The sequence below is a fragment of the Phascolarctos cinereus genome, unplaced genomic scaffold (assembly GCF_003287225.1).
Source record: "Phascolarctos cinereus isolate Bilbo 61053 unplaced genomic scaffold, phaCin_HiC Scaffold_7;HRSCAF=346, whole genome shotgun sequence".
Classification (NCBI taxonomy): domain Eukaryota; kingdom Metazoa; phylum Chordata; class Mammalia; order Diprotodontia; family Phascolarctidae; genus Phascolarctos; species Phascolarctos cinereus.
In genome coordinates this window covers 173,706,740-173,721,050 of record NW_027556180.1, presented here as the reverse complement: position 1 = coordinate 173,721,050, position 14,311 = coordinate 173,706,740, and the positions used below count along the sequence as shown (strand labels likewise).

At 34.2% G+C, this 14,311-nt stretch overlaps 1 protein-coding gene across 1 annotated transcript; it reads left to right on the top strand.

Annotated features, from left to right (window-relative positions):
• The first annotated feature begins 914 nt into the window (after positions 1-914).
• On the top strand, positions 915-14,031 carry LOC110193387 (E3 SUMO-protein ligase RanBP2-like). Its single transcript, XM_020965137.2, has 10 exons — positions 915-983; positions 2,773-2,940; positions 3,561-3,653; positions 4,713-4,906; positions 5,616-5,823; positions 8,037-8,138; positions 8,724-8,869; positions 11,312-11,585; positions 11,710-12,044; positions 13,272-14,031. The coding sequence occupies exons 1-10, from the start codon at positions 938-940 to the stop codon at positions 13,575-13,577; spliced, it is 1,872 nt and encodes a 623-aa protein (XP_020820796.2). The 5' UTR covers positions 915-937; the 3' UTR covers positions 13,578-14,031.
• The last annotated feature ends 280 nt before the right edge of the window (positions 14,032-14,311 follow it).

Genomic DNA, 14,311 nt, shown 5'->3' with positions numbered 1-14,311 from the left:
GAAGTCAGTTTTTGTTTTAAAAATGAATTATGCAGTATACTTTGGGAAGGATAGCAGCTATTTTAAATTCAAGATATTTGGATAACTGATCTACTTTACACAAACCAAAAAAAAGTTGTTTGCAACAAAGTTACTACTGTTCTATGTGTAATATTCTGGCAATTAACATTAACTTTCTTTTTAGACAGTCATCCAAGCACACATTTGATTTCATATAAGATCATAGATCTAGAACTGGAAAGCACCTCAGAGGCCATCTAGTCCTACCCCCTCATTTTACTGATGAGGAAACTGAGGCCTACAGGGTAACACAGGTAGTGTCAGAACCAGGTCCTGACAGTGTTCTTACTGATAAACTATAACTAGAGAATCTTTAAACAGTTGCATTACTGTTGCTTGACTAATTTATAGAATATACTAATTAGAAACTGTAGTTATACTGGTTTAATGATTTATCTGGCACAGTGCAGAGTATAAAAAAGTCTGACATAACTTTTTAAAAAGCCTGCTATGAAGTAAATGTGGGTCCTTACCAATATTGACCTTTAACTTTCAATCATAGTAGTTAACTACAGGGGTGTTTTGAAGTATACCTGAAAAAGCACAGGTGATTTTTTTCACTGGGTATGTTTTTTTTTTCTTCAGAGGTGTGGTCAAAATACTTAAAATTGTGATTCAGTGGAAACTGATATGTGATCTATTTAATTCCTAAGTCATTATGGGGACTGACCTATGAATTTGTGATTTTCGTGTGTGTGTGTGTGTGTGTGTGTGTGTGTGTGTGTGTGTGTGTGTGTGTGTAGGTGGGGAGGAAGGGTTTGTTTTTAAGAGAGAAAAGGAAAATAAAATCAAATTTTATTTTGTCCCTCTAAACACCCAAATCCTTAACATTGTTTATTTTCTAGGATTTAATTTTAGTCTTTTTAAATCTAATCCAATGGCCTTTTGGACCAGTACCCCCTCCTCACAGCCTGAGAGCAAAGGTATAAAGTGCACTCAGTGTGAGATGACTTTAGTTTTCTTAGCAGTTGGCAGTCTTGACAAAGTAGTTTTGCTTCATAAAATTAAGTTTTTAACAGTTTACAGCATGCATGTTAAAGAAAGCTGGTTTAGGTGAAGACATCTCTTGATAGTAGTTTAACACACTGTAATGCTTGCACATAGTTGTTCTTATTGCCTTATTTTTTTTGAGAGGGTAGTTAGTTCTAAGCAGTCACTACTTCTTGCTGTGTTGCATTTCACTGTTGCTCTCATTTTGACACTCACTACTTGCTGCCTTTACTTCTCAATGCCTTGTATTTGTTCCCTCAACAGTGCTGGACTGTAAGAAATATAAATCAGGAAATAATGTGTTACATAGTTAACTATCATGTGTCTGTTTTAGGAAACAATCTTCAAGTATTGCAAGTAAAAGGTGACTGCCTGTAACAAATTTTTCCATTATATTGTTGGTAAAAAAGATTTCTGTAGGGTATTATATACACTGATCTCCTGTATCTCCATGTACATAAATATTTACTGAATTTCTTTAGGCTCCAACTCACAAAGTATATTTTGAATGTACATGTGTTAATAAGCTCTACTGGGTGTAGGTAGTTTAAATTAAAAAAAAAATCCTAGAGCCCTCGCTGTTGGAAAGAATTAGAGCTATATTATAAACTGAAAATGAGACAGCAGGAATCAGTCTTGGGCATATAATTTGGAAGAGACTTAGATCACCTCAGGATTAGATTCTAACAAGCTTGCATCTTACAAGTAAAGAAATATTTTGAGTCCTAGAAAAAATGAAATGACTTGCAAAGATTATAAAGCTAAGATCAGAACCTAGGGTTTCCTGACTTCGTTTCTTGTCTAACAATCACTATACTATTTGTATGCCCCTTTCCCTTATATTCCTCCAGCACAGAGTTATGAGTATTCTTACAGTATGTGGTAATGAGAAAATGTTCGTTGTGATGACAGCAGGGGAAAAGGGAGAAAATTTATTTCACTTACAGTCGACTGAGGAATGATCACTACCATGCATGAATTAGTTTAATATTGTTGCTAGTCTCTGTAGCCAAAAATTTGACTAGCTCTTTCTAAGTCTATTCCCCTGTCCTGTAAACAAGCGGTTATTTTAGGATCAAGAATTTTAAGTTTTTGCATGATTTTTAACCATAGAGGTTTTACCTAAAGGTGAAGTATTGAAGCTCAGATGAACATTTTTGGGGTGTATTCTTTAATACTGTGTTGGGGTTTGTGTGTGTGTGTGTGTCTTTAAAGCCTTAATCTGGCAAAAAAGGAGCTTTTAAACTAATACTACATAACATTTTTGGGGAATTTCTGAGATTTCCCTGCAGGTGAAAATCAAGTTTGACTTTTTATTTAGACTGTATTAACTAATTTTATAATATGTTTTCCTAACTTAAGGTATTTCTTCAGTTGCATGTGCATGGCTCTTTACTAGTTATTATTAGCATGTAAAAGGCTCTTTTCTAATAATTTACATTTTATAAAGTTTTAGGAATTGGATTATAATGTATGTGTTATTTTACCCTAAATAAGTAAAAACAGTTCTTTAAAACTATAAACGATCTTGTATTTAATGAAGATAGCAGTGTGTTCATAGAATGTAAACAAAATGAAATGATTCTTTTATGAGTTTTTTGGAATAAAATGTATTTTTTTTATACCTTATTGTAGAAATTATTCTGTAGTTATGATTTTAGACTCAAGTAATGATGTATTATTTAAAACTTAGGCTTTGTAATTTTGCTTCATTTCTTATAGCTGAGATAAAGAAGGAACCAGAAGAACTTTCCACAGATGATGTACTCATTGTATATGAACTAACTCCTACTCCTGAACAAAAAGATCTTGCTATCAGTCTTAAACTTCCTCCAACTTTTTTCTGCTATAAGAATAGACCAGATTACATTAGTGAGGAAGAAGATGATGGTAAGGCCCCATCTCATTCCACCCTGTTGTCTTCTAGTATTGTAGAAATATAATAAACATTTAGGTATTAATATGAATATTTAAGATGCCTTACTACAGTGTTTATATAAGATTTCCCAAAAGCCTTAATGCAGTTTTAAGTTAATTAAGATACTGAAGCTTAAAACTGCACCAAGACTTTTTGAGAAATCTTCTATTTAGTTTGCTTTGTGGAATTAGAATAATCTTCAAATCATAGAATCTTGGAGTTGTAAGAAATCTTAGAGTCCATCCCGCATATATTAAAGCATGAATCCTTTCTGTAACATGTACAAGTATATATGTGGCTGCTGTGATTTTGTTATGTGGAAACTCTGTTCAATGATGAAGGTTGCAGCCTGTCTCAGGGAGTTGCTTGATGCTTATGTTTGTCTTATTCACACAGCTAGTAAATGTCAAAGGTAGGATCTGAACAGTCTTTTTAACCCTCAAGTCTAGTATTATGTCTGTTTGGTCACATTAGCCACTGGCTTCTATTTATATTACTTGAATTCAGTGGTGTTTCACTTACCGTCATCACATATTGCCATCCAAATTTCCAACATTTAATCATATTTGATGCTACCAATCATATTTTTAAGATGAAGATTTTGAATCAGCTGTCAAGAAACTTAATGGAAAGTTGTATCCAGATGACCCAGATGAATGTAAAGGATCCCAAGAATTTGTAACAGGTAAACTAATATAGAATAATGGTTATATTACTTAAACATTCTGTAGATTGATAAATTTCATAGTCTTTATTTAACATCAAACAAAAAAGTACATATATACTTCCATAGAAATTTATGACTTCAAACTATACAAATGACTGTTGTTTTGATAAGTGAATTTTAATGAAGTTAACTGTAAATGGTAAATAGAAATTACACTTACCCTAAGTATATCATTATAAAATAAGATGTATGTGGCTAGGAGAAGGGGAAAAAACTTTCCATTATACTGGAGGGAAAATATTTTATGTAATTGGATAAGATAATTATATAATTGTACTGTAGATTACTTTTATGGATTCTGGGATTTATACTGAGTTTTCTGTTTACTTGTCTGTTGCATCATTTTTTTCCAATTCATGGTCTTTCCTTGAAACTTCAGAAAATTTTTCTGAATCTAAAAATCCCATACTCTTAAATCCATTTTCCCCGTGTTTTTTCCTCCTATTTATCTTGGTATTAGTACTGTATAATGAAACTGGACTATATTCTTCTAGTAGGTGTTAGTCTAACATATGATTTACTTTAGACAAAACATTCTTTAAGTTAGAATTTATCAGTAATTCTGTAGCAAGTTTGCTTATTAGGTATAGATGAAACAGTTTGCTGAATTTAAGGTAATTAAATATTTTTTTATTGCAATATGTTGAAAAGAGAACAGTTGTAAACTCCCTCTATTACTGTTTATCACAGAGTGAAAGGACAAGAATGTTTTAGAATTAATTGAATAAGGATTATTTTGATAGAGATAGAAAGGATAGAGGGGAAAGGAGGGGAACAGAAATTATAGGGAAAAGGAAATACTGGTAGAGAAGGAGAGGCAAGATTTGATTTTACTGTGGTAAATGACTGTGCCTACAGGGACATTTTAAAATCACTCCAGCCTCTATTTTGGGCGCATATTATGCTGATTGGTTCATGAAATACATTCTGATATTACTATATTCAAGTACTTTGTCCTTAAGCCTCCTTCACTCTGTTAATGAATTTATGTTGCTTTTGGTGTATTTATTCTTGCAGGAGAAGTTGTTCCAGACCATGATAAAGAATGTGTGATTGTCTGGGAAAAGCAACCAACATCTGAAGAAAAAGCAAAAGCAGAAACTCTAAAACTTCCTCCAACTTTTTTCTGTGGTGTTTGCAGTGATACTGATGAGGATAATAGCCATCCAGAGGACTTTAACTCAGAGGTTCAAAAAGTCCAGGAAGCAAAAGTAAGGATATCTTTATTCTTTATTTCTTTTCTTATATAATTGTTACCTGCTACATTTAGTATTAAGGAAAACCAAACTGACTTTTACTTAATGTCTCATTTTATACAGATAAGAACCTAAATTATCCTCAACATATGTACCCTTTCATTTTCCTCCTTATTGATTCTTTTCCCCCTTTGTGCCATACTTCTTTTTTTTTGGCTTTTTTCTTTCTTTCTGTTTCCTTTTTTGCATTTCCTTTCTTCGCCTTCTCCTGAATATGCTTTAGGAGTGACCAGCAACACTCCATAAGCTTTCTTAAACCTACAGCTGGGTCCCCCAGGTCTTAGTTCTTAAATAAGTTAGCATTTTTATTCTAAAGAAGGTATTGACTGAAACAGAAGTAGATTTCTTTTAAGAATTGTTAATCTAGGGCAGAAGAATTGAAAAGAATAAGAGCTGGTAGCAGAAATGTTAGTCTCTAAGCTGAGCTCGGCTAGTCAAACCTTTCATAGTTTTATTTGAAGCTAAACATTTTTTGGGGGGGGGTGGTTAGGCAGTGGGGTTAAGTGACTTGCCCAGGGTCACACAGGTAGTGTTGTATGTCTGAGGCCAGATTTGAACTCAGGTCCTCCTGAATCCAGGGTCGGTGCTCTATCCACTGCTCCACCTACCTGCCCCCGAAGCTAAACACTTTTATTGTGAATTTATTTGTGTGTTTTGTTTTTAGAAATTGCTTGATGATGATGAGGTTACAAGTTCAACTGATACAGCATCTACTGGAGGGACTAAAGTTCCTGCTTCATTCGTATGTAAATCTGAAGAGCCTGACTCCACTACTGAATCTTCCGATGCAGCGCACAATTCATCTGGGGCTAATGACAAACCTGTAGACTTATCTAATAAAAAAGAAGATGAGGCAGATTCCACAAGCCAAGGTAAAAATTCTGCTTTTACCTGTGGATAGATATGTTTTTTAGGAAAATGTTTACTGAGTGACTATCCATTATATTTTTACATTTTTACATTTTACATTTTATACTGTTTACATGTATGTTTTTTCTGGATAATTTATAAAATTGTTCTAACATGTAAATTGTGTAATGACTTAAAGTAACAGTAACCAGAAATATAATCTACTAATTTAGCTCTGAGCTTATTTTGGCTTCATTAAGATGACTACAAAAGAAAATTCTTGTCAGATGAGATGGTATAGTTAATAGGGGTGGGGAACCTGTGGCCCTGAGGCCACATGTGGTCCTCTAGGTTCTCAAGTGCAGCCCTTAAAATCCCCATCCCTCGTAGTAGAAAGAGTACCAACTCTGGAGTCATCGAGATCCTGGGTTCAGATCCCACCTTCATTATTTACTATCTCAATGACTGTGAGTAAATGGGTAGTTTCTTCATCTGTAAATTGAGAGGGTTGGACCAGATGACGGAGGACCCTTTGAGTTCTAAATCTATGATCCTGTGATCTGTCCTTTGAGATCACAGAATTTGAGTTGCAAAGTGACCACAGTGTCCATCTAGTCTTAACACATAGCTAAACAAGAATCTCCTATACACCATAAATGGCAACTTTTATTTGAAGAACTTCAGTCAGGGAGAGCACATTCTCTCCCATGGCAGCCCATATTCTATTTTAGATCCTTCTAGTTAAGAAAGTATTTCTGGACTAATTCTGCCTCTCTGGAGTTTCTTCCCAATGTCTTCAGTTCTATCTTCTGTGGCTAAGTTTAACATATGACAGCCCTTCTTCAAATACTTGAAGACATTTATAATAACTCCCCCTACATCTTTTCTTCTCCATTTTGTCTTCTGATGTCATAGCTCCTTTTCCTTTAACTGTCTACAATTGTTCCTCTTATTTCCTCCCATGCCTCAACTTCTTGCAGTTCGGTTTCCAGCCTCAACACTCAAATAAAATAGCTCTTTAAAAAGTTGCCATTCATCTGTTAATTGCTGAATTCAGTGGACTCAATCCTTCTAGACATTTCTGTAGCATTTGACAGTCACTATGCTTTCTTTCTTGATACCCCATCTCTCTTGGTTCCCTTCCAGTCTGGCTGTTATTTCTGAGTTTCATTTCCTGGATCTTCATTCACCTTTAACCTTCTGAATGTGTTTGATCCCTAAGGCCCTCTTCTCTCTTGGTAATTTCATTAACTCTCATGGATTGAAAGATTATCTCTATACAGTGATTCTCACATAACATGTCTAATCCTAATTTTTTGTGACTTCCAATCCCACATCATCAGCTACCTGTCAGACATTTCCAGCCATGTGTTCTATAAGTATTTTAATCTCAATCTGTCCCCAAAAAACTCATGTCTCCTCACTTCTCCAAACTTCCTTGTTTCTGTTGAGGGTATCATTATCCTCCTGGTCACTCAGGTTCTCAAACTTGAAGTTATTCTTAATCCTCCCCTTTACCTTTCCATCTTCCTCCAAGTATTCATTCAGTTGAAATGTCTTGACAATTCCACCTCTACAACATCTCTTGAATCCTTTTATTTCTCTCCCTTCAGGTGGCTACTACCCTAGTTCAGGCCTTCATCACCTCTCACTTAAGACTACTGCATTAACATTCTAATTGGACTTATTGTGTCCAATTTCTCCCCTCACTAATTCATCCTTCACACAACTGCTAAAATAATCCTTCTAAGTTGTCATGTCACTTCCTTGCTCGGTAACCTTTAGTTTATTCAAGGCCTTCTCATCTGGCACCAGTCTACCTTTCCATGTTTACTTTACATTAATTTTCTTCATTCACTATTATTTTCCATTCAACCTGTTCCGTCCAACCAACCTACTTGTTGTTCTTTAAATTGGCATTCTCTTGTACCCTCAAGCGGAGGAGGTAGGGGTGAGAAGAAGAGAGAAAGAGAGAGGAAAAAAAAAGAAACCATGCTGTTTTATCACTTCTGTAGAGTGCTTGGAAGAGTGCTATATGCAAGTAGTAGGTACTAATTATTTTTGATGACTTTTGATTTCCACAAGAAAGTATGATATTGTCCAACTGATGTTGTATAGCTCTTACCAGTTGGGAATTGATATACTCTTCCCATCACCTGTCTTGGATAAAGAAGTTATAATGTCATAAATCTTCTATGAAAGATTTTCATTCTTTTTTATTTTATTTTTGATTTAGAAGTAGAAAGAACAGTGTCATTTGGATTTGGTACTAACACGGGATTGTCGTTTGCGGATTTGGCTTCTAGTAATTCTGGAGATTTTGCTTTTGGTTCAAAAGGTAACATAACATTAGACTCAAGGCAACTAATTTCATATATTGGCTGTGTTTCAGATTGCTGTTGTTTAAAAAGCAGAATGTCAGAAATCTAGAATCACATTTAATGATCATAAAGTGTTATAATGAATTGTAGCATTTTAAACTAGTGGCTAATTTTTTTTCCAGTTATGGTTTTATTGATCTGGCCCCTGTCTTTATTTTGGGAGGGAATGACATGAGTGAAGATTTATTGCTTATAGTATCAGCATTCATTTTCCAGTAATACAGTAAGTGTTATATGACATTAACCATGCGGTGTCCCCATTTCTTATCTTGGAGAATTGAAGGATGTGGGTTCAGCAATGTTCTATCTAGGTCCTAGCCTCAGTTTATAGGTCTTTAATTCAGAGTTGTTTTCACTGCTAACAATTTTAAATAGAAGTTGTTTGCTAAATATATTTATAAGGAATAAGTGTCGTATATTAGACATTAGATACCTTATGATAAGGGGTTTAATTTTCATATAGATGTCATTTGGCAAAGAATTCAGAATTTATGATTTTCAGTAATGAATATCTAAATATCTTTAAAAATTTTATTTCTTAGATAAAAATTTCCAGTGGGCAAATACTGGAGCAGCTGTGTTTGGGAGGCAAGCAACCCGTAAAAGTGGAGAAGATGAAGAAGGTAGTGATGAAGAAGTTGTACATAATGAAGATATACATTTTGAGCCAATTGTTTCTTTACCAGAGGTAATTAATTAGAGTTATTGATTAACAAGATGTCATTAGCATATAATGGCACATATGTTTATAGTGCTTTAAATTTTACAAAGCCCTTTACATTTTTTATCTCATTTGATCCTCATAACTTGAGGTAGGTAATACAAATATTATAGCTATTTGACACAACATGAGGCAATTAATGTTTAGCAATATTAGGTGACTTGTCCTCTGTAAACCCCTTAGTTGATGAATATCAGTCCCATTTGCAGTCATTTAAGTTTTTTAAAATGCCTGTTGATCTTTGAGTTTAAAAAAACCCCAACACTTTTTATGCTTATTATCTGATGTTGACATTTTAGTATTTTTGAACAAAGATCTTATCCCAAGCTTATGCTCATAAAATACCATCCATTACACAGGCAGTTTTTCAGACTATTTATCCTTTGGTTTTGAAGGATCTAGTGATAGGGAAGGAATAACATTTTATTTTAGCTTCATCTATATAAAGTATTTAGCCATCAACAAATTCCAAATACAAAAGTTACTAAAAATTACTTATTTTTAAAAGAAAGGCTGTTAGGGACCTGAGTTCAAATCCGGCCTCAGACACATAACATTTTAGCTGTGTGACGCTGGGCAAGTCACTTAACCTCCATTGCCCAACCAAAAAAAAAAAGAAAGAAAGAAAGAAAGGCTGTTAAATTCTTTAAGACTCTAAACAAAACATAGTATATGTGTTTTTTTTTTAAGCCTAAGAATTACAAGTAGGGTTTTTCTTTTTTCCTTCATTTCTTTTTCTTTCCTCTTTTGCTTCCCTTTTCTTTTCTTTCTCTTGTTTTCTACTTCATAACATGTGTAGGGAAACATGCCTGTTTTTATCAAAACATTGCTGCCCATTTGCTTATTAGGACTTTATCCTTTCTCAACTGTAGTCCTATAGCTATGCGTTCTTTAATCTTTTGCCACTACTAGCTTTCTGATATAAAAATCTCTTACCCTCTTCTCTTTTCTCAAATTCTATAAACCTCCATCACAAAAATTCCTATATACAAGGAGGACAGTTTGGACAGGGGAGAAGTATGATCTCTATCAAGTATTTGGTTCTGATGTGGAAAAGGGATAAACTTGGTTTCAGACCTAGATGCAATGGATAGAAGTTAGATATAGGTAGACTTCAGTATAAAGAGAAAAAGCTTCTTAACAATTACAAGTTCTTCTAAAGTAGAATAGTCTATAGTAGGAGATAGTGGGTCACCCTTTTGCTGGAGGCCTTCAAACTATAGCTGGGTGACCCTTTGTCAGGGACGTTGCAAGTACAGGTTGGTGTCTGTGGTCTTTGAGGGTTTTTCCAACCCTGTGATTTGATTTGATTCTGTGATTCCATATGTGACAGAGTCAGAATTTGAACTCAGACCCTTTCTTTACTGTAGTGTTCTTTCTTATTTTCCTAGCAGGTTATCTGACTAGTATTCATTTCTTATTTGCTGAAAATTGATTCATAACTTTTCAGAATTTAAAACTCTGGAGGAATTAATTTTGTATTCGATTCAACAAAAATTATTGCAAATAAGAATTGCAAAAAAAGAAAATTTTTCTTAGAAATATTTTTTGTTCATAGTTTAAGAAGTCCAAATGGTCCCCTATACCAGATGTTTACCTTATTATAGATATAGCTTAATAGATGTTATATGTAAAATGTAATGTCTAGGATAGTACTGAGAGGGACTGATTTTCTGAGTAACATCCTAGGTCATAACTTATTATATTGAAATTATAGTTATTTATTCACTTATTCACAAGACAGCTATTTGATCATTTTAAAAATCAAGAAAAATGTATGAAGTTTTCGTTCTCTAAACGATAAGAAAATGTTGCTTTGTCAACAGATTGAGAGTTTGGGCAGCTTCGGCTATTGGCTGATTTTCCACATCAAGAACAGATACATTTTAAAAGTGCTCTTATACCCAAAGCAGCAGTGCATATAGATTCTTGAAATGGAGAGCATTTAATTTCTAAGAGAAAAAGATAAACAAAAGGGGGACGAGAATCTGTATTTCCTGTTAGTGGCCTGACCACTATGCAGTATACTGCTAACACTAAAAGGGACTACTGAAATACTGTTATGGTAAATACTATTACCAAAAAAAAAAATCACACACACAGAGTTTAAAACAAAACTGAAAGAATGGTCACTCGGTTTGTAGTTGTAGTCATAATTTAGGCTAAGATCAACAAGTATAGTAGGACATGATAGCTACTAGTCACATGATACCTTACATATTATTAACCATGTTCTAAACCACAGCCTTCTCTGGGAGGCAATGCATGTCACACTGATGATGAGATTGTTTTTCAGATAGTCTAAAGGACTCGTCACTAGCAATATTGGACCTGGAACTCAACCCAGCAGTCAGTCTGACCTCAGTGCCACAGTTGTAGAAAAATGTCCTTTCCATTTGTCTGTTTTAGGTGGAAGTGAAATCTGGAGAAGAAGATGAAGAAGTTTTGTTTAAAGAAAGAGCCAAACTTTACAGGTGGGACAGAGATGTTCTTCAGTGGAAAGAACGGGGCGTTGGAGAGATAAAGATCCTTTTCCATACAATGAAGAACTATTATCGAATCCTTATGAGAAGAGACCAAGTTTTAAAAGTTTGTGCAAATCATGTTATTACCAAAGCAATGGAATTAAAACCATTAAATGTTTCAAATAATGCTTTAGTTTGGACTGCTACAGACTATGCAGGTGAGTTTTAGTAACCTTAATACTCTTTTCAGTTCAAGTCTTATATATGACATAGAAACTATTCATGAGATTCAAAACCATTATAAAGTTATTGTTTTGTTTTGGGTTTTTTTTTGGCTTATAGATGGAGAAGCAAAAGTTGAACAACTTGCAGTCAGATTTAAAACTAAAGAAATGTCAGATTCTTTTAAGAAGAAATTTGAAGAATGTCAGGATAATTTATCAAAACTGCAGAAGGGACAAGTATCACTTGTAGGAGAGTTGTCACAGGAAACAAATCCTGTGGTATTTTTTGAAATATTTGCTGATGATGAACCTCTGGGACGTATCACTATGGAACTATTCTCAAATGTTGTGCCTCAAACTGCTGAGAACTTCAGGGCACTGTGCACAGGAGAAAGGGGCTTTGGTTACAGGAACTCAATTTTTCACCGTGTAATTCCAGATTTTGTTTGCCATGTAAGTATGAGCCAAGTAGAAATTGTTCACAAAGATTATCTTTTTCCCACAGTTGAGATAAGTAACATTATTCCATGTTCTTGTTGGATAATATAGTGTAAGGTCTAAATCTAAATTCCTTTTCTACCAGGTTGCCAACTGATTTTCCCATATACATTTGTTAAATAATGAATTCTTTCCCAAATTTTTCTTTAGTTCACCAGATCTTTGTAGACATTTGGTTGGAAATCTGGTATGACTTTATTCTGTTAATCTATTAGGTTTAAGTCTGGGGGTACAAGACCATCCTTATCAGCCTTTCTATTGATTGTGCTTCTCGACTGTCTTGCCCATGACTTTTTTCTATGTAAATTTCATTGTGATTTTTGCCTTATTCTATAAAGAAGTCCTTACTGTTAAATATATGTTAAGGGCCTATTGTCATTTTTACTATATGAATCAGAAACATTCATCTCTTTTTATTCCTGCTGTTTCACCCCCAGTTCCAGGCCCTTGTTATTTGATAACTGAGCTATTGCAGTAACATTCTTGCTAATCTCCCTCCCTCTAGTCTCCTCCTGTATCCGGTCTGTCTTGTACCTTGTTGCCAGAAGACCTTCCTAAAACATGGTTTTCATCATGTCATTAGGAAAGGCAGTTGGGCACAATGTGAGGAATACTAGATATGGAATCTGAGAAGTTCAGTTAAAATTCTGGGTAATCCTGGGAAAGTTACCCAAAACTTCTGAGCATCATTTTGTTGATCTGTTAAATGAAGGGGATGTAGGTTCATTTTTATCTGTAAATCTATGCTCTTGTAGTCCTTTCTGTACTTGGCTTTCTCTATAGCCTCATGGTACAGTGGAAAGGGCACTGACTCTGAAGTGAGAGCACCTGGGCCCAAATTCTAGCTATGACACTGCCTGTGTGACAGTCTCTTAACATCCCTTCTCCTTAGTTTCCTTATCTGTAAAAATGAAGGGTTGGATTAGATAGCCTCTGAGATTCCTTTTGTGGAAAACTTCTTTGAAGTTTCTTTTTTAAATGAACGTTCTTTAAAATAATCAATTTATGGGTTAATATAATATTGTTAATCCCTTGAGGTTTGTCTTTATTAAAAAATGGATTGTTCTGGTTTTTTAATGAATTTAATATTTTCTGATTTTTATTATTGAGATTAACTTTAAATTTTAGGTTTGATTGAGATCAACTTGTTAATAATTTATTTTAATTGTAATTTCTTTTTAGGGAGGAGATATCACCAAACACGATGGAACAGGAGGACGGTCTATTTATGGGAACACATTTGAAGATGAAAACTTTACAGTGAGACATACTACACCTGGCTTATTGTCAATGGCTAATCGTGGCCAACACACCAATAATTCTCAATTTTTTATCCTTCTGAAGAAAGCAGAACATTTGGACTTTAAGCATGTAGTATTTGGATTTGTTAAAGACGGCATGGATACTGTGAAAAAGATTGAATCATTTGGTTCTCCTAATGGTTTGGTGAGCAAAAGAATTATGATCACAGAGTGTGGACAAATATAAAAATCCCTGCTTTTTCATAGCAAACTTTTATCCTTGTAAACAGTTAAATTGAGGCTTAGCTGTTCTCAACAATATGGTGATTATGTTCAGCTTTTGAAAATGGACATTTCCAATGTATAAATGTAAAATTGCAGCTTATAGCTGTTGTCATTTTTTTTTAATGTGTTAAAATTGACATTGCATGGTGTGAAATAAAAGTTTAAACACTGGTCTATTTCAGGTGTACTTGTGTTTATGTACTCCTGACAGATTTGTATTAAAAATTAACGTCAGATAAGTATTGTTAAAGCAATAGCCCTTCTTAGGTTGTTGAATGAATATGACATGCAGTTTGATTCTGTTAAATTGATTTTAAGGTATTTTACTTCCTGCATTGATGTACCTAACCTTTTAAATAAAGGGACCACAACTTGGATCTTTTTTAGATTTTAAATATACTTGCTATCATATCTTACCTACTGGTGTGCCTTTTTTTGAGGGGGACACAAAAAGTGCATGGAGACCCATTTATAATTGGGTGGAGCTATGAAGAGAGCAATGGCTTACCCAAAGTGCTCTTCTGAGGTCCCAAGATCTTTACCTCCATGTGTAGTCTTGAGTCAGTTTTAAATGAAATGCCTACCCTCTTCCAATCATTTGTAGCTTTCTATGTTACTACAAAAGGGAGAATTTTATTTTCTTATGTTTTAAATAGATCACTTGGCTAGTTTCTTAGTGTTTTGGAAATGTTGGGC